Source organism: Cryptomeria japonica, chromosome 6, assembly GCF_030272615.1.
Source record: "Cryptomeria japonica chromosome 6, Sugi_1.0, whole genome shotgun sequence".
Lineage (NCBI taxonomy): Eukaryota > Viridiplantae > Streptophyta > Pinopsida > Cupressales > Cupressaceae > Cryptomeria > Cryptomeria japonica.
The window spans coordinates 156,112,048-156,128,772 of NC_081410.1; the positions used below are offsets into that span (position 1 = coordinate 156,112,048).

Genomic DNA, 16,725 nt, shown 5'->3' on the forward strand with positions numbered 1-16,725 from the left:
TCCTCAAGCAATGTAGATTTCAACTTTCTCAATCTAAGTCATCTACGAACATGAATATAAAAACAAAGAGCATACACATGAAAAACACGAAGCATACACATGGATAATTGCAAACACAAAGCATACACATGAATACACGTATTGTCAGGTTTTTCTTATTGTCTAGAATGATTCAATGATTCATCTTTACCCTGCAGGATGGCAGGATCGTTGCTTTGATACCACTGTAATGTCCCTACTAGTTAGAGATCATTAACCTGCAAAATAGATTGTTAGAATACAACAAACATATGTATATAAGTAATCGAAATTGCAATCTAACTTTAAAATACTTACTTAACATAATCACAACTTTATCTAATAAAAAGGATACGATTTGCCATACGAAAGTATGTCCTTAGGCGGCCGTGAAGCTTGCCTTCTTGGAACCCATCTTGGTTCCAAGCCCTCCAGGAAGTCGAAGGTGAATTCGACTCCTGTCTTGAATGTAATTTCTTACATCCAAGCCCTCCAAGAAATCGAAGGTTAATTCGACTCCTGTCTTGAATGTAATTTCTTACATCCAAGCCCTCCAGGAAATCGAAGGTTAATTCGATTCCTGTCTTGGGTGTAACCTCTTACACCCAAGCCATCCAAGGAAGACCCTATGTCAATTCCTTGCCTTGGATGATGCATCCCATCATCCAAGTCCTCAGAGGGGACCAGCCGGATCCGTCTCTTCTTGGATGAACTTAGTCAACCAAGCCATATATATGCATATAGATATTCGGTATATACTGCCTACCAGGGATTATCATAATCCCTCCATTAGGCTAAGGGAATTTCTTCCCTATAACCTTCATCATATAATCACATTAATATTACATTTTATAATTCATTACTGTTTTCCATTCCATAATTTACGTCTTCATTTACATATTCTTTAATCTTTCTAATGATCCTAAATATACATACATATTCTACATAGATTCCTATCTTTATTGCTACATTCATATAAGTAATCATTAGAGATATATGTATTCATAAAAGTGCATTAATATATATGTGTGTGTGGCACACACGTCCACACACATATATACCTTAAGACTTCTTAACCCTTCTTACCTGTACGCAGATTGTAGCCTGCGGTTGGAGTTCGCACTGTAGATGTCACCTGCAGATTGGGAGGCATACCACAAAGAACACAAATGTTACTTCCTGTAACTTGATAACAATTCTGATCTGATCTTATCAATGGTGATGTCACTAGATGCTTTTGATTCCTTCCCTATATATCTCTCAATTTGAGGGAGAGGTCACACCTCTTCATCATGTATGCCCTTTGGCAAGAGACATACCCTTTCACCATTAACACCCTTTGAAAGAGTGTAACTCTTCATTATTTCTACCATTTGAAAGGGACACAACCTTTCATAATCAGATCTGCACTTATTATTTAAATCAAATCTGCACTTCTCATCACCAAATTATCCCCCCTCCCAAATGAGGTTTTCTTCTCCCTTTTATATATCATTGTTGAGGGAGTTGCAACTTTTCCTTTCATGTCTTTTGACTTTTCATTAACTTAATTAATTTTTTATTAATCATATTTAATTATATCATTTTATATTTTAATTTTATTATTATCATTTATTATTAAATTCTATTTCAAAGTGGGGATATTATTATCATTTATTATTAAATTCTATTTCAAAGTGGGGATATTATTATCATTTTTTAGTTTTGTAGTAGCTCTTTCATTATGGTTTCTTTAGAGGCGGCTCGTATGGTGTTGGTGGGCTTGTTGGATATTGTCTTCCGTCGTTCCTCACTCATTTCCCATTCTACTTCCTTCTGTGCCTCCTTCAACCTTTCCTTTTCTGTACTCGGGTCAGGGTACGTTAGTTTCTTTGCATGAGATCGGGTAATGGCCAGTACTTCTGGTTCTGGCCGAGCTACCTCTAACATGTTCACGCCCCTTTGTCTTGGGCACTCCGCATCCTTGTGGTTGCCTGGCCCACACCATTTGTAGAGTAGCCCTCCTCCTTGTCCAACACCACTCTGACAGTCGCGTGCAAAATGGCCCCATTCGTTGCACCTTCGGCATTGTATCATTGGTCTGCCTTTTGCATCATATTGGATGCGACCGCATGGGGTATTATTATTGCTGGTGTTGTTACTCCCCCTCCGACTATTCCTATAGCCACCTGGTGAGGCGTCTGAGTTTGCGTTCTTTGAGGGTGTATTTGGTGGTGTTGCCTGCTCTTGCTTGTAGAGTACCTAGGCACTCCTTGCCTTCAGGTTGTAGGGGCATTCCTTAATGGAATGTCCCAACACTTGGCAGATATCGCAGAAGGCTTTCTTTGGGCAATTGGTTTTTGTGTGCCCTTCTAGTTTGCACTCTGTGCACCAGAGTTCCATGCCCTCCCTACTTTCTTCCTTCTGAGTCCACATTTCTCGCATCATTCGCCTCATATCCTTCCGGAGTGCTTGTATCGTCCGAGACGACTCCTCACTTTCTCCATCACTACTATCTTCATCACTTGTGCGCTTCTTACCCTTTGATGTCTTGTTCTCGCTTTCAATGTCCATGGTTCTATTGTACGCATCCATGAAAGTAGATGGAGGTACTACCTTCATCTTTCTCCACAGGGATGGGTTCAGTCCCTCGATGAACCATTGCTTCTTCAGACCATCGGCTGGGGCATTGTCCATTTTTCCAATCAATTCTTTCAGCTTGCGGTGGTAGGACCTTACTGTCTCACTCTTGCCTTGCTTGGTGTTGTATATTTCTGCTACGATCTCGTCATCTTCCCGAAGTAACCGAAACCCCTCCTGGAACGCCTTAGTAAGATTTTTCCGAGTATCTTTTGAAGTGGTGGGCAGGTCCGTGTACCAGTCAATGGCACTTACACGGAGGGTGGTTGGGAATGCTTTCAGCCAATAGTCCTCATCATCCTTGCCATTGGCCTGCCATATGGTGACACAAGTTTTATAGTGACGGGTGGGATCCTTTGATCCTACTCCATTGAATCTGGGAAGTTTTTGCTTTTCAGGGATATGTGCCATCGTTCTCGTACTTCTAGGGTTACTCTGGGTATTGTTGAAGGACTCGGTTGGTGCGGTTGTTTGCTCCCAATTATCACTACCCGCTATTTCCTGCAGGCTGTTGTGACTCCTATCCCACTCGTGTATGTTGCTCAGAACCTTCTGCCGGGCTCCCTCCTTCAATTATCCGATAGAGTTTCAGGCATCTCTCCAGTTGCTCTTGAATGTGCAGGGATCTCCTCACTATGTCTTCTTGGTTCCCTTCTTGCTCCTCCCGGGATTGTCGTCTTCGATATTTGTTGAGTATGTTTGGCATTAATTATTGGAACTACGGGGGTTGCGCCGCCGTGTTGTGTCCCTGTGCTCTTCTTCCCTTCGATTCCTTTCTTTGTACTGTTGGAGCACTTGCTGTCTACGTTGCTCCCTTCACACATTTTCTCGTTCCTCTTCAAGTTCTAGGAGTACACGTGGCAACAACCATGGAAGACTACCCAGGAGATCATGTACCGCCTAGTTCACGTTGAGTTCTGCCTGTACCGTACCAGCCGAGACAACGCTTAGTTCCGCTTCTCGCTATACGTATCGGTCCACGGAAACGTCCCATGCGTGAATCAGGTCTTGTGTCAATTGATCCTCCCTGGTTACTTCGGTATTATCCTTTACGTCACTGTCTGTTACAGGAATGCTTTGGTCGAATGGACGACCATTATGCTTCTATCCCACCAACCTTCCCTCCTGAGACCTCCGGATTCGACTTAGGCAATGGTGCCAAAATGTTAGTAGCCTAAGTGGATTGGATTATAAGCATACAGAACACTGATCTGAATTACAACAATCATGGCATAGTACGACACCGGCATGGAACATGAAGTGATCACAGAACAGTATGCAATAATGTACTATATGCAACACAGAGATATCATATTAATTTCCACAATCTGTCACCTTCAAATGTGCTACAAGTCTGCATATAAAGCGTTTGCGGTTGGTTAGGCCATCAACCGTCATACAACTAACCCTTAGTTATGACTTAAACTATTGTTTTCTTTTAATACATTTCCAAAAAGTCTTATTTACTAATTAACCGGCTTACAGGGTGTAGGGCTCAATGTGGTTTTGTGCAATGGGTTCTACTTTATGGTAACCTTGGTACCGTACCTTATTCGAAACAACATGTGAGACCAATCAGAAGACAAGTATCCACCTATCTTTGCGGTGAAGTCTCTAGACAGACAGATGGCAAAGAAGGCAGGGAGGTCAATGACTGATATGTTTTGCAAGACAGTGCAGCTAGGGCATGCGTGCAAGGTTAACTTCAAATTTTTTAACAACCCCTACTGTCTTAATAGAAGTGCCATCCAATTGGACAACCCCCTTAGTCATAGGTTCATATTCTATACGAAGGTGGTCAACTACCTTCTTAGGCATGACTAAGCTACTAGCTCTTGAATCTATCATGCAATTGTGAACTAAGTTATCTCCTTTGATTAAAGAGAAATAGAAGGGGGGAGGCTTACCGATCTTGCTTGAATCTTCTTCCTCCTTGGGCTGTACCAAACAGGTGGAGACTGTCTTCTTCCTGACTGCTGCCTCATCACTTGATTGGTTGATGTCCTTCAATGCCTCCTTAAGCAAATCCCTTTGAGATGGGATGGAAAGGGCTTCCCACATAGTATCATTGAGATTGACCTTCTTCATTTGGTCAACTATATTGAAAGGAACACCGGCTGATTTGGAAGGCCCCTTCAAAGCAACAAGGTCTATCCTTTTTCTTGGGGCGACCTGGGGCTCCTCTTGCCTCTAGCTTCCTTGAATGGTATTTTGACTTGTATCCTAGACAACTACTTTGGGCATTGGAGCTGGGGTTGCTGTTGAAGGTGAGGCACCTTCTATAGCTTTCCTTTTTGACCTTGTGTATTGTAGCATGGGGTCACCATTTGTTTGGTTTATACCATAGAATTTTGCTTCTTGCCAGTTGATGAAAGTAGAATCTCCTTGTATGTGAGCCTAATTGTTGACAATTGGCTGATTTGGATCATATTGCTGACCGGAGGTGGTTGGCTCATTGGCTCATTCTGCACTACTAGAGGTTGGACAAACTCTCCATTTTGGCATGCACTTTGATTGTGTGGCTGCTTGCATGGTTGACACCAATCCTGCTCTTGGGCGAAATTGTTCTGCATTGGAACTATTGCCTTTGAGTTATTTGTAGTTGTAGGGTTCATACTATTCAAAGGCTTGGCATGACTCCATTGGTTTTGCCCTTGAAAAGGTGGCCTATTCTATTGGTAATTCTGATTTTGTGCTTGATAAGGCCTACTTTGCTGAGCCTGTTGCCTCTTTAGTGTTACCAACTCATTGCCAAAGTTCTGGAACAAAGTCTTGATCTCATGGAGCTCGTTTGAGGATGTAGTGGATGTGGATGGATGGCCTGTGGATGCCATGGTGATAGGAGCCAAGGTGGGCTATTGAGTAGGAGCTTCTGGGAATAGAGGCATTGGCAGCCTTGGAGCTATCTTCCCAGCCTGTATCAAACGATTTTCTGCCCTTATGGCTATGTCATACGCATTTGGTAGAGAAGCTTCGCCCATTGATTGTATCATGGCAACTTCATCTCTATTGAGAGCTCTTAGATAATACAAGAAGGCATGATTGGGAGATGGCTTTACTAGAGCCGGGATTCTATTCCACATCTTTTGGAATCTAAAATTGAAGTCTCCTATGAATTCATGAGGTGCCTTCTTGATTGTAGTTAGCTGCTGTACAAGTGATAGGTGATCACTTTTGTCTTCAAATTGTTGACAACTCCCCCAACTCGTCCCAATTGTGAATGGATTTAGGCAACAACCCTCTATACCACTGGAAGGCTTTTCTTTTTAAGGATGTGGCCAAGAGTCTAATGGAAACATCATCCTTGGTGAAATTATGGATGACGTAGATGTTTGCAATGTCTTGAATATGCTCTATTGGGGTGGTGGTTGTCTCGCTAGTAAAATAGGGTATACTCTTTAATGCAGCCATCGGTATATCATTTTTTTGGGCTTAAAATGAGAGGACTTCCCCCATTGAAGGAAAACTTGATTTCTGGCCATGTGAAACAATGGTCTATTGATATGAGTGGTGGGAGCACTAGATTGCAATGGTCTTGTAAATGGAGGGATAGAATGAGACCTAGGTGATGGAGTGCTTACAACCTTAACACCTCTGATTGGTGACAATGAAGGTCTACCACTCCGTCTCCTAGAACTTGAAAATGAGAGTTTTGAAAATTGACAGTTACCTCTAGAAGACACCTTTGTTTGAATTCTGGGCATGAAGTCAACAATAGGTCATGAACAAGAGACCAGATTTGTGAGCAGAGTCGCTAAGTGCTTGAATGATTATTGCCTCCAAAGGCTGAGATGCTAAGAGCAACATTGAATCCTTAGCATGAATGTTAAAAGTTGCTCCCACCGGACGTGCTAGAAACTGCTTTCACAAAAGTTTGCACTTTTATTGAGCTATCAACCCAACAACTTTGTGAAACATGGAAACAACCTTGAAATGTGGGACCTTGCGCAAGGGGGGTTGAATTTCTGGAGAAGGATGACTTCCTTCTCGATTCAGGTGCAAGTGATGAACCAACCAAACACTTTGAATTCTACTTCTAGACCTATTCTAATAGCTTGCAAAGGAAAAGAGAAGAAGGAAATGCTAAAAAGAAAGGAGGTGATGCACCAAGATAAGAGATGTTCCTCTCCACACCCGAAATGACACAAAGAATCAATCAAAATACCTTGGAGATGCACAAACTTCAGTTGCATGAATAACCCCAAATGCACGTATGGAGGTTAGGATTCACTAAATGTCAAAAAGTGATAAAGGTTTCTCACAAGTCACACTCAGAAACAAGTTAACACAACATATACGTGAGAGAAAGCCACAAAACATACATTTATAATGAAGGTAAGAAACATACACAACATGCATAAGTTGAAGAGAGGCATTAATGATGATTTCAATTCATTCTCAGGCCAATGGCCAAACTACAGTTGCAGAATTGCAAGAAAACATACAAATCTTCAAGAGAAGTGAAAGAGCAGAGGGTATCTCAAGCTAGCAGGGAGAGAACCTTTTACAATGAGGCTTAACAGCCTATATATAGCAAACTAGTTGCAGAGAAGAGACCAATGGTCAAAGAGCAGAAACCTTGACCTTGGCGTGTACAGGAGAATGTTAGTCGAGGTTGGTAGGGAAGTGCATGAATCTAACATGGTTGTGCGTGCAAGACACCTATCCATACTTTGACAAGGCAATCCGAAGAAGGAAAGTACTTCTAGAAGATATATTGCCTGACATTCTAAAGTTAGAGCGTACAGATTTAACATGAATGCCATCAAGTAACCATAAATAAGCATGGCCTTGGACTCCACTTGATGGCAATCTTGCAAAAGTCATTAAATGCGTTCTTGTAGCTCCATAAGTGAAAGTAAAGAAGTCGTAGGAGTTGGTGGAGCATTAAGAGCCTCGAGTGTTGATCACGCCATACAGAATTGTTGATGTCACCTAAGGTTGGATGTCGAGCCTCCAGGAAAACGCTGTAAGGGAAGAGGAGGCAGGAACCCCAGAGTTTGGAGGAATGAGAGGGAGGAGAAGGAGGACTCCGAGTTTTGGGGTCCGGGGAAGACAGGATACATCTCCCCAAAAGGGAAGGGGTAGATTGGTTCCTTGGACTTTGGAATCTGGAAGGAAGGGAACTCCGGGATTTCAGGGTCCTAGGAGACTGGATACCTCTCCCCAAAAGGGAAGGGGTAGACCGGTTCCTCGGACTCTGGAATTCAAAAGGAAGGGAAGTCTGGGATTCTGGTGTTTGGGGAGACAAGATACCTCTTCCCAAAAGGGAAGGGGTAGATCGGTTCCCCGGACTTCGAATTCCGGAAGGAAGGGAAGTCCGAGATTCCAGGGTCCAGGGAGACGAGATACCTCTCCCCAAAAGGGAAGGGGTAGACCGGCTCCCCAGATTCCATAATTCAGAAGGAAGGGAAGTTCGAGATTTTGGGGTTCGAGGAGACGAGATACCTTTACCCAAAAGGGAAGTGGTAGACCGGTTCCCTAGACCCTAGAATCCGGAATTCCTAAGACAGAAAAGGGAGGGAGAAGGGACCAACGAACTCCAAGGTACGAGGGCAAGATGCAAACGGAAGGGTTGAAGCCGCCTCCTGACAAGATAACACTGCAACATTTCATGATTCGATTGGTTTTGTGCTTGATCAATTGGGGAAGCACTGGTCCATGGAACATATCTTTGATCGGCTCTTGCTGATGGACCAAGGCTGTCATAAAATGACAACAGTAAGGACAAAATGTAATATCCCCAACAATTTTTTTGATTTTTTAAACAGTTTCCAACACACCAAACACCCGTTAGGGCTAGAATAATGTAATCCAAACCAACTGAAACGAACCCTCCCACCTTTTGATCATCGAGAGCCCAAACTGGGAAGGTGAGAGCATACAGTGACAGGGGATTGTTAGATGCAATATTTGAAAACGCTGATTACAGTATTGGGCAGCATGCCAGCCTCTTCCACTTTCCAGTGGGTAAAACAAGGAAACTTGGCGGTAAACCAGCCAAGTAAACAAGAATGCACTCAAGCACAAATCACTCTACCGCAATATTTCAGCGGGAGGATTTATTACTAAATAAACTCAACTCAACTACTTATGCAGCGGGAGGACTGAACTACAAACAAAATTACAAACACAGAAGGCGGCCAAGCCGGCCTCTTCCACTTATGCAGTGGGAATTACAATGAGTACTTCAAATACAATAGAGGTTAGTACTACTAACCAACAATTACAATGATGAATATAATGAAGTACTAAAGATCACAACACTGAAATTCAGAGAAATACAAGCTAAAACACAATTAACCAAATCTGATGTAAAATACCAGCAGACTCCAACATTGGACCAGCAACACTGAAAGACTCACAACTTCCCCGAAACAGCTCCAAATCGCACATGAACACAGACAAATGGAAGATATCACCAAGGCGGCCAAGATAGGAGCAAAAACCAACAACAAAAGCACCAACAATGAGCAGCACACAACCCGAGGTACCTCCAAGAAAGGTACGGCCAGCAAGGAAGTACGATTTGCCACTAAAAATCAGAAAGCACACCAAAAGCCATGCCAAAATAGAATAATAATCGCCCTCCAAATATGCTTCCAATGAGCTACTAACCAAAATGATCGGTTGCATAGGCAAGGAGATATGAACAAATCTGCGCTTCAGCCACATCAAATCAGCAACACAGGAAAACACTCCACACTCTGAAATTCTGAAACACACACACTGAAAACTGGTAACACACTCACAAAACTTCTTAAATAACACACTGATCAACTAGGTACTGTATTTCAAGTACGAAACTATGCAAGCTAGGAAGCCACAACTCCGAAGCTCAAATTCACTCACCATTTCGGCAACTTAACGTTATAATTTCTCCAAGATATCCAAATGAGGCGCCCAATCTTGTATTTATAGATTTCTAAATCTGAAATTCAAATGCAAATGGTGCCAAACTCACTTGAAATTCATTTCATTTCATTACATGTCCCCCTCAAGATATGGCATCCCTTTTCAGGCCCCCCTCTAGTCGAACTTTACCAAGGTACACAAGTTCGAACTTGAGAAAATATTACAAAGTGTGAAAAGACTTGCCCTCTTGACTTGGGAAATAAAATGTGACTTAGGATAAATGATATAATATTTCCTTCCTAAGTCATTCCTCCAAAAATAATTAGTGAAATAATTAAATATCAAATTTTAGGATAAAGTAATAATATTTAATTAACAATTATAAATCAACCACTGATCGCTGCCAAATCAGCCATGTGAACTGAAGTGCAGAAAATACTAATCTGAACTGGATTGGAGCTCTACTCAAGACTGCCAAAAATTGCATTGCTTGAATTGACACTTACTAAAAATAGTAAGTCATGAAAACAACTCCGAAAAACATGCTTGTCGAACCTTGAGAATGAGCTCGGAAAACCTAGAAAAACCTCAAAATCCAGTCAGCTGCCACCAACTTACTAAAAATAGTAAGTACAAAAACCACTTTAAAACAAGATGCATGTTATACCTCTGTGAAGTTCTCAAAGAACCTAGAAGGAATCCACAATCATAATTGAAGAATTCCTACCAGATCATCATCAATTTGCTCTCGCAGAACTCCACAAAAATAGGGAACCCTAATTCCTCATTCCAGTTAGCCTACGGGTTTCTGAAATAGGCTAATGGACCATTGGTTACTTCCTACTGAGAAGGGGATATTACACAAAATAATCCTTGACTGTGACTTTAACCATGAAGTTGGTTAGATCTATATCAGCAGATATTTATTTTGTTGATTTTTTAAACATGATTAATCATTAGTTTATTACTTGGTCAGACTTATGGTTTGGCGAGGGGTTTGGGGGCAGTGCACATTGTGGCGGTTTGGTGGCAGCCCTCCTAGCGGGGTTAAGGGGAAGTGTACTTGGGCTGTTCCCTTTCACAATGCAGGGTGGGCCCCTCACCACCAAGCCCAAATGGAGCCAGTCAAAACCAAACAGACCTTTGTGGCACATACCATTTTCATATTTTTTTGTACATCTTAGATGGGCATGTCATAAACCAAACAGGCATTGAAAGGTTGCAAGTTTAAAAAAGAAAAAAGGTTGGCAAAAATGTGCCTAGGTGTTAGGGGATGACTAGCTGTCCCCGTGACAGATAGGGGATGTTTGGATGCCCCTTGGCTGTTGCCATATGTACCCTGCAAATTTTTGATGTCTTGGGGATGTTTCCAAATTTATGAGATGGGCTGGGGACATTTCCTAGCTGTCCCTGTGTCCCTAAAATGTCCCCTCTAGGGAATGGGGTCATTTTGGGCAGGGGATGTGTCCCCAAGGAGCATAGCAATATATATAGTGCCACAAGGGTTGCAAAAAAATGACCCTTACATCACTATACCTTTTAAATATACTTCCTCTTAGAAGTCACTGAAAGAGGTGGGGATAAAGAACTCGCAACTGAGCTGCATCCACCCAAAGTGGCTGCCATCTCATCATAGTGATCCAACTAGACTCTAAACTGGTCATTGAAAGGATTCAAATCTTGTATATTCATATTTTTTGTTGCAAAGAGGCTTATCTAGCCCTTGTAGTTTATGATGACTCATGCATGTCCTTTCAAGAGTATCTATAGAAAAATGACTTTAACTGGATACCAAGAACCCTGGTTCAGTGGAAAAAACTAAAACTATATATATAATTGTCCATCTAGTCATATTATATTACCAACTATCTAGACAAGTTCTGCACTGAATAGATATATAACAAAATTAGCCTGGAACTTCAAAGCATCAAGTGAAATTTTTTCCACTTGAAATGGTAGCGTTTTTGTACTCAGAAGAAGTATTATATTCATGAAAAAGTTGAAGCTCAAGAATGTAAACAAATTGTAAACATCACAAGTAGACTTCCTAAGGATGGCAAAACTGGTGGCCAAGAAACAACTAAAACTATCTAGATTCAATAGCTGAACTGGAGCTTAATGTGATGACAGAAATTCCACGCAGCATAGTATTTTTACCAAACAATCTACAGAATTATAGTTATACTTAACAATATTAACTGAATGCATGTCCTTGGGAAGGCAGAAAGATCATCATCAAAACCACTATTACTCCTCGGAGTAGATCCATGAAATAGAGTCACCACCAGTAGGCAGAAGAATATGAATTCATCCGACTTTTGTTTCACACAAATTTAGAATGCTGCCCTCTAGGCTGCCATACTCTTTTCTTCTGCTGGAAACAATAGTATATGGAAAACAAAAACCTAGTCTCATCCATGGTGGGAGTAGTCTGTTATGTATGGTCTTCCTCACCTCTAGCTACCTCTTTGGTGCCAATTATAAGTCTTTTTTCCCTAGTCTTGTAGGTAGGTTATGATGGGCTGTCACTTGCAGTTGGAATACGGCTCTGAATCTAGGGTAATAGTTCTGACAAGAGGATTTTTATGGCCCCCGATATATTGTCTGCATTAATTGGTTCATATGGCTGTTCCAGGGCATCATTCTAGAGGTATTGCGCCTAAAAATTCTAGTTGGAGATATCGTCCTTTAAATCCCACAAAAGCTATTTAAATGTTGTTGAGTTACCAAGGAATCTGGAATGGTGATCTTTTCTAATTCAGATATTGCACTTTCTTTTTCAGAATAAAGTATTGTATTACAAAATAAATTAGAATTCCATTAAAAAGCCTTTTTTCACTCTTATATTGCTCTCCACCTCTCTCTGTTTCTTAACCTTCTAGAATCTCAAGATTTTTGAAGTATAATGTAGGAACTGGGTTAATTGAAGTGATAGTAAAGGAAAGTGAAAGAATTTGAATGATAAATAATCTTGTAGGGCAAAAATTCAGAATTTACTAGGGATATGGTTCATTTTCCACATAATTGTAAATCCACAACAAAAGACCAAACTAGGAACCTTGGTAAGGAATTTTATCTTATTTGACTTTACTATTTATTCATTAGCCTCTCTCAGTTCGAGATGGCATTTCCAGGAGAAAATAGCATTTAAACGATTTAGATTCTAGAAATATTGTAAGTGTGCAATCCTGGTAGTGAACATCTTTTCTTTTTGAACTACTTTGGCGGTCTAGACAAAAACTATTGAGTTTTGATGAAGCACACTCATAAAAATGCATTTGAGAATTCAGGGTGGTCCAACATCCTAGACATGCCTAGGGAGCTTAATCTTTAATGGCATCTTGATCTGGGTCAGCAGGACAAGCTCCTCTATAACCCCTTGGGAAAGTAGATGATTACCTCACACTGCTCTCACATATTTGTTGGGAGTTTGAACTCGGGTTGGCTGGCATGCTGTGTACCTAGAGCGAGTGGCCTAACCAACCGAGCTGACCCTCGGGGGCTTATTTAATAATATTTTAATCTATATTATTGAAACAATAAATTTTACCATGATTTGGGGCTGGTTTCAATGTCTTATGGAGCAGTCTTTAGTTTTTACTATTCCCTGACAAGATCTTCTAGTATTGGATCAATATAGAATATTACCAGACTTAATGAATTTTATGAATTCTGTTATCGTTTTCTTTGCATTACAATCTTGTTTTGGAGTTGTGGTCAGTGGCAGATGGGAAAAAGGGATTTCCAGATGCGGCACCCTATGATGCTATCCATGTAGGTGCTGCAGCAGCAGGTATTTGTTGTGAAGCCCACTCTTTTTGAGCATCATCTTATAATTTGTAGTTGTTGATTTTATATATAACTCTTCAAAAAAACTCTGTAATCCGCAGAACTGCCAAAAGCACTAGTAGATCAGTTGAAGCCAGGAGGAAGAATGGTTATTCCAGTCGTTGATGTAAGTTTTATATGCTGCAAGTGCATGAAAATTATTTGCGATGTTATTTTTGGATTTTTTTTTGAATATTCTGTAAAATGATTATATCTTTTGCATGCAGAGCTTGATGATCATTGACAAACTTGAGGACGGTACAATTCATGAACATTCTGCAATGGATGTCAGATATGTTCCTCTTGTATAAATGATGTGCCATCAGTTATCACTTTATCATCACTAGAAGGAAGAAATTGCAGAAAGGGCTTTGTAATCAATGAATACAACATTATGTGTGTGTGTGTGTATATATATATATATTGCTGGATTTTACGAGAGAAGATATTTTTCTTATATAGCTCTGGGTGTTGTATGCGTTCTGCTGAATAATGCGTGTACATATATTGTAGATCAAAATGTTCTATCTTTCATTATAATGAAACTTTGCCTGAAGCTGGATGGTAAAGCGTCAATTAAGTCAAATGCTGTCTTTTATCTATGTACGATTCTTTTTAGTTATATGGGTTGGGTAAATTAGAAGATGAATCCATGTATGATTCTTACATTTTAACATAAAACCAATTAGTTTGTTCAGATCAATCACAGGGGATATCTCAATTGTAGGGGATTAAGAAGGTCCGTGTTGTATCACAGGACTACTTTATTATTAGATTCAGTGTTCATGTTTAATACACACATGTACTGCCCACTGAAGAAAGATTGTGTTGACTGATACTTAAGTGAATTCCCTAAAAATTAATTAGATTAGGGGAGAGGAGCCAATATGTGCATGGGGTCCTAAATATGCGATGGTATTGGGCGGTTAGGGGCCCACATGGGTGCACCTAATCACCCAGTATGTGTTAGGTTTATTTTGAAAAGTTAGACATTTTCAATCCAATTAAAAATTAGATATAATTTATACACATTTTGGTAAATATTTGTTATGTGTGTGTGAGAATATATAAAACATTGAGTACAAAAGCTAGTGGTCAAACAAGTGGGACTAAATCAATTTGCACCTGTCCATATTACTGACACATTCTACCATGCCCATTATTGGGCCGTATGCTCAAAATATATGTATACACAAACCAAAATCAACCAAAACATTGACTATCATCTGAGGCTCACCACCCTACTAATAAACCACCATAACAAGAGTTCACTGTCAGGTGAAAGTCCATCAACTCAAAATAGGAACATCATAGGTAACACAATACAACTACTAAGACCACACATGCCTACTAAGACATCACCAAGTTAACACGTTATTGCACCCTCTGTCCCATCTGTCTAGCTCAACTGTACTGGTACTAGTCACTTCATCTCACACCTATTGGTCATATCACCACCATTCCCACCTGTATCCACCACAAAAATAAACGGTGAAATCAAATCGGCACTGTGAATTCCATGGAAATTCAAAATTCAAACTGGAAAGAGTAGGCCATGACAACAAACAATGCGTTTTACATATACAAATAGATACGAAATCGTTTCATTCGAATAAGGAAAAAGACACAACAGTCATCAAAGAGGAGGAAGAAGACACATACTTGTTCTAGGTATTACTCTTGTTCCATTTTATACACATTAATTTGTTAAACCCTTTCTTATTGGTTTATGGTTTTAAGGAAATGTTTTTTCTTTGTTTCCTTGATGTTCATATCTTTCTCAATTGTCTAAATACTTACTGTTTTCCATCCTCATGCTTTACTTAGTTTTTAAAGTCTTACTTTCTCACATGTTTACTGTTTTATAGTCTTTGTTTGTTGAACCCTTTTTTACTGTTTCTTACTGTTTTACAATCTTAAGGAAATGCTATTTCTTTTGTTTCCTTGATGTTCATACCCTTCTCATTTTTGTAAACTCGTACTGTTATATATCTTCATGCTTTGATTACTATATTAAACCCTTACTATTTCACATCCTTACTGTTATACAGTCTTAAAACCCTTTCTTACTATTTTACGGTCTTGAGGAAACTTTCTTTCTTTTGTTTCCTTCATGTTCATATCCTTCTCAGTTTTCTAAACCCAATTGTTTTACATCCTCATGTTTTGTTTACTTTCTTAAACCTTTACTATTTCACATCTTTACTGTTATATAGTGTTCGTATGTTATATATTTTCTTACTTTTCACCATGTTATATTAGAAAGAGGAGATGATAATTCAACCACTTTTCACTATGTTACATTAGAAAGAGGAGATGATAATTTACTAGATCCAATCTCTCCAAAAGAAGATGGTAGAATTAATTGGGAATGCTAAGTTGATCCTCTCTTTTTTGTTTGATTTGAAAAGAAAATTGATTGATTTGTGTAGTGCAAAAGTGACAAAGAATTGATTATAACTTGAGATTGGAATATGGGATGAAGTTGTGCACTTGGATCTGGGAGTAAAATGTCAAGACGAAGTCGCCTTGCAAATTTGAGGAAAAGTTGTCCGGACCATGGCGGGAACGTACACGGTCGTCCGAAAAATCTGCGAAACAAAAAAAGATTTTTTGTCTCTACAAATGAGGCCCAAACCCAAAAGTACAGCTGCGCACCTGCAACCTACACACAGAAAACATAGGAAAATGGGTTGGGATTGGGGGTTTGCCTTTAGGTCAAACCCCAATTTTGGAATCAACCAAGTAATGAAAGAAAGTACTTGCAGTTAGATGTAAATGAAAGACTGAATTGTAAATCACCTCAAGGGAGGTTGTAGTAGCAATGTTGATAGAAATCGTTGTGTGGAATTGAATGTTGGAATCGATCTCATCTTCAATGGTTGAATCTTTGACTTGAATGCAACACCTAGCCTTGAAGGGAGACTTGAGAATGTTCAATGCTGGAAAAGAATGTTCGAGTGCTCTTGAATGCTTGATCGTTTGTGAATTTCCCACTCATCCAACTTATCAGATTTCTATTTATGCAAATGAGAGGACGAATGCCCCTTAAATACATGTTATTGGATTTGAATTTTGTCACTAACTGACATTAGGGGATTTTCCCGCCCGAGGCACAACCAACAATGCAACCCTAGGAAGGGTCCTGCCCCAAAATAGGGCAGGGACAGGGGCGCCATGCCTCTGTCCTAGGAGGACATTGGTGCCACGCCCCCTGTCCAAGGGGGATAGTGGCGCCACGCCCCTGTCCTACCCCTTTCTCAAGGGCAGAGTGCGGACGGGGTGATGCAGAGGCCAAGAAAGAAGTTGTTTCCACAAGTTGAGCAATCTCCGGTTTTTGTTCAGGTTAGATGATTTGAACTTGCATGCGTGAGGACTCTAATGCAGTCGAAAATTGCTAGAGTT

The 16,725-nt window shown here is 40.2% G+C and overlaps 1 protein-coding gene across 2 annotated transcripts in view; it reads left to right on the forward strand.

Moving 5' to 3' along the window:
* LOC131035120 (protein-L-isoaspartate O-methyltransferase) overlaps nucleotides 1–13,906 on the forward strand; it is a 122,168-nt gene extending 108,262 nt beyond the window's left edge. For both annotated transcript variants that reach the window (XM_057966759.2, XM_057966760.2), the window contains exons 6-8: nucleotides 13,214–13,285; nucleotides 13,383–13,447; nucleotides 13,548–13,906. In XM_057966759.2, coding sequence (XP_057822742.1) covers nucleotides 13,214–13,285; nucleotides 13,383–13,447; nucleotides 13,548–13,631 — 221 coding nt within the window. In that variant the 3' untranslated portion in view covers nucleotides 13,632–13,906. The remainder of the gene's footprint in view (nucleotides 1–13,213; nucleotides 13,286–13,382; nucleotides 13,448–13,547) is intronic.
* The last annotated feature ends 2,819 nt before the right edge of the window (nucleotides 13,907–16,725 follow it).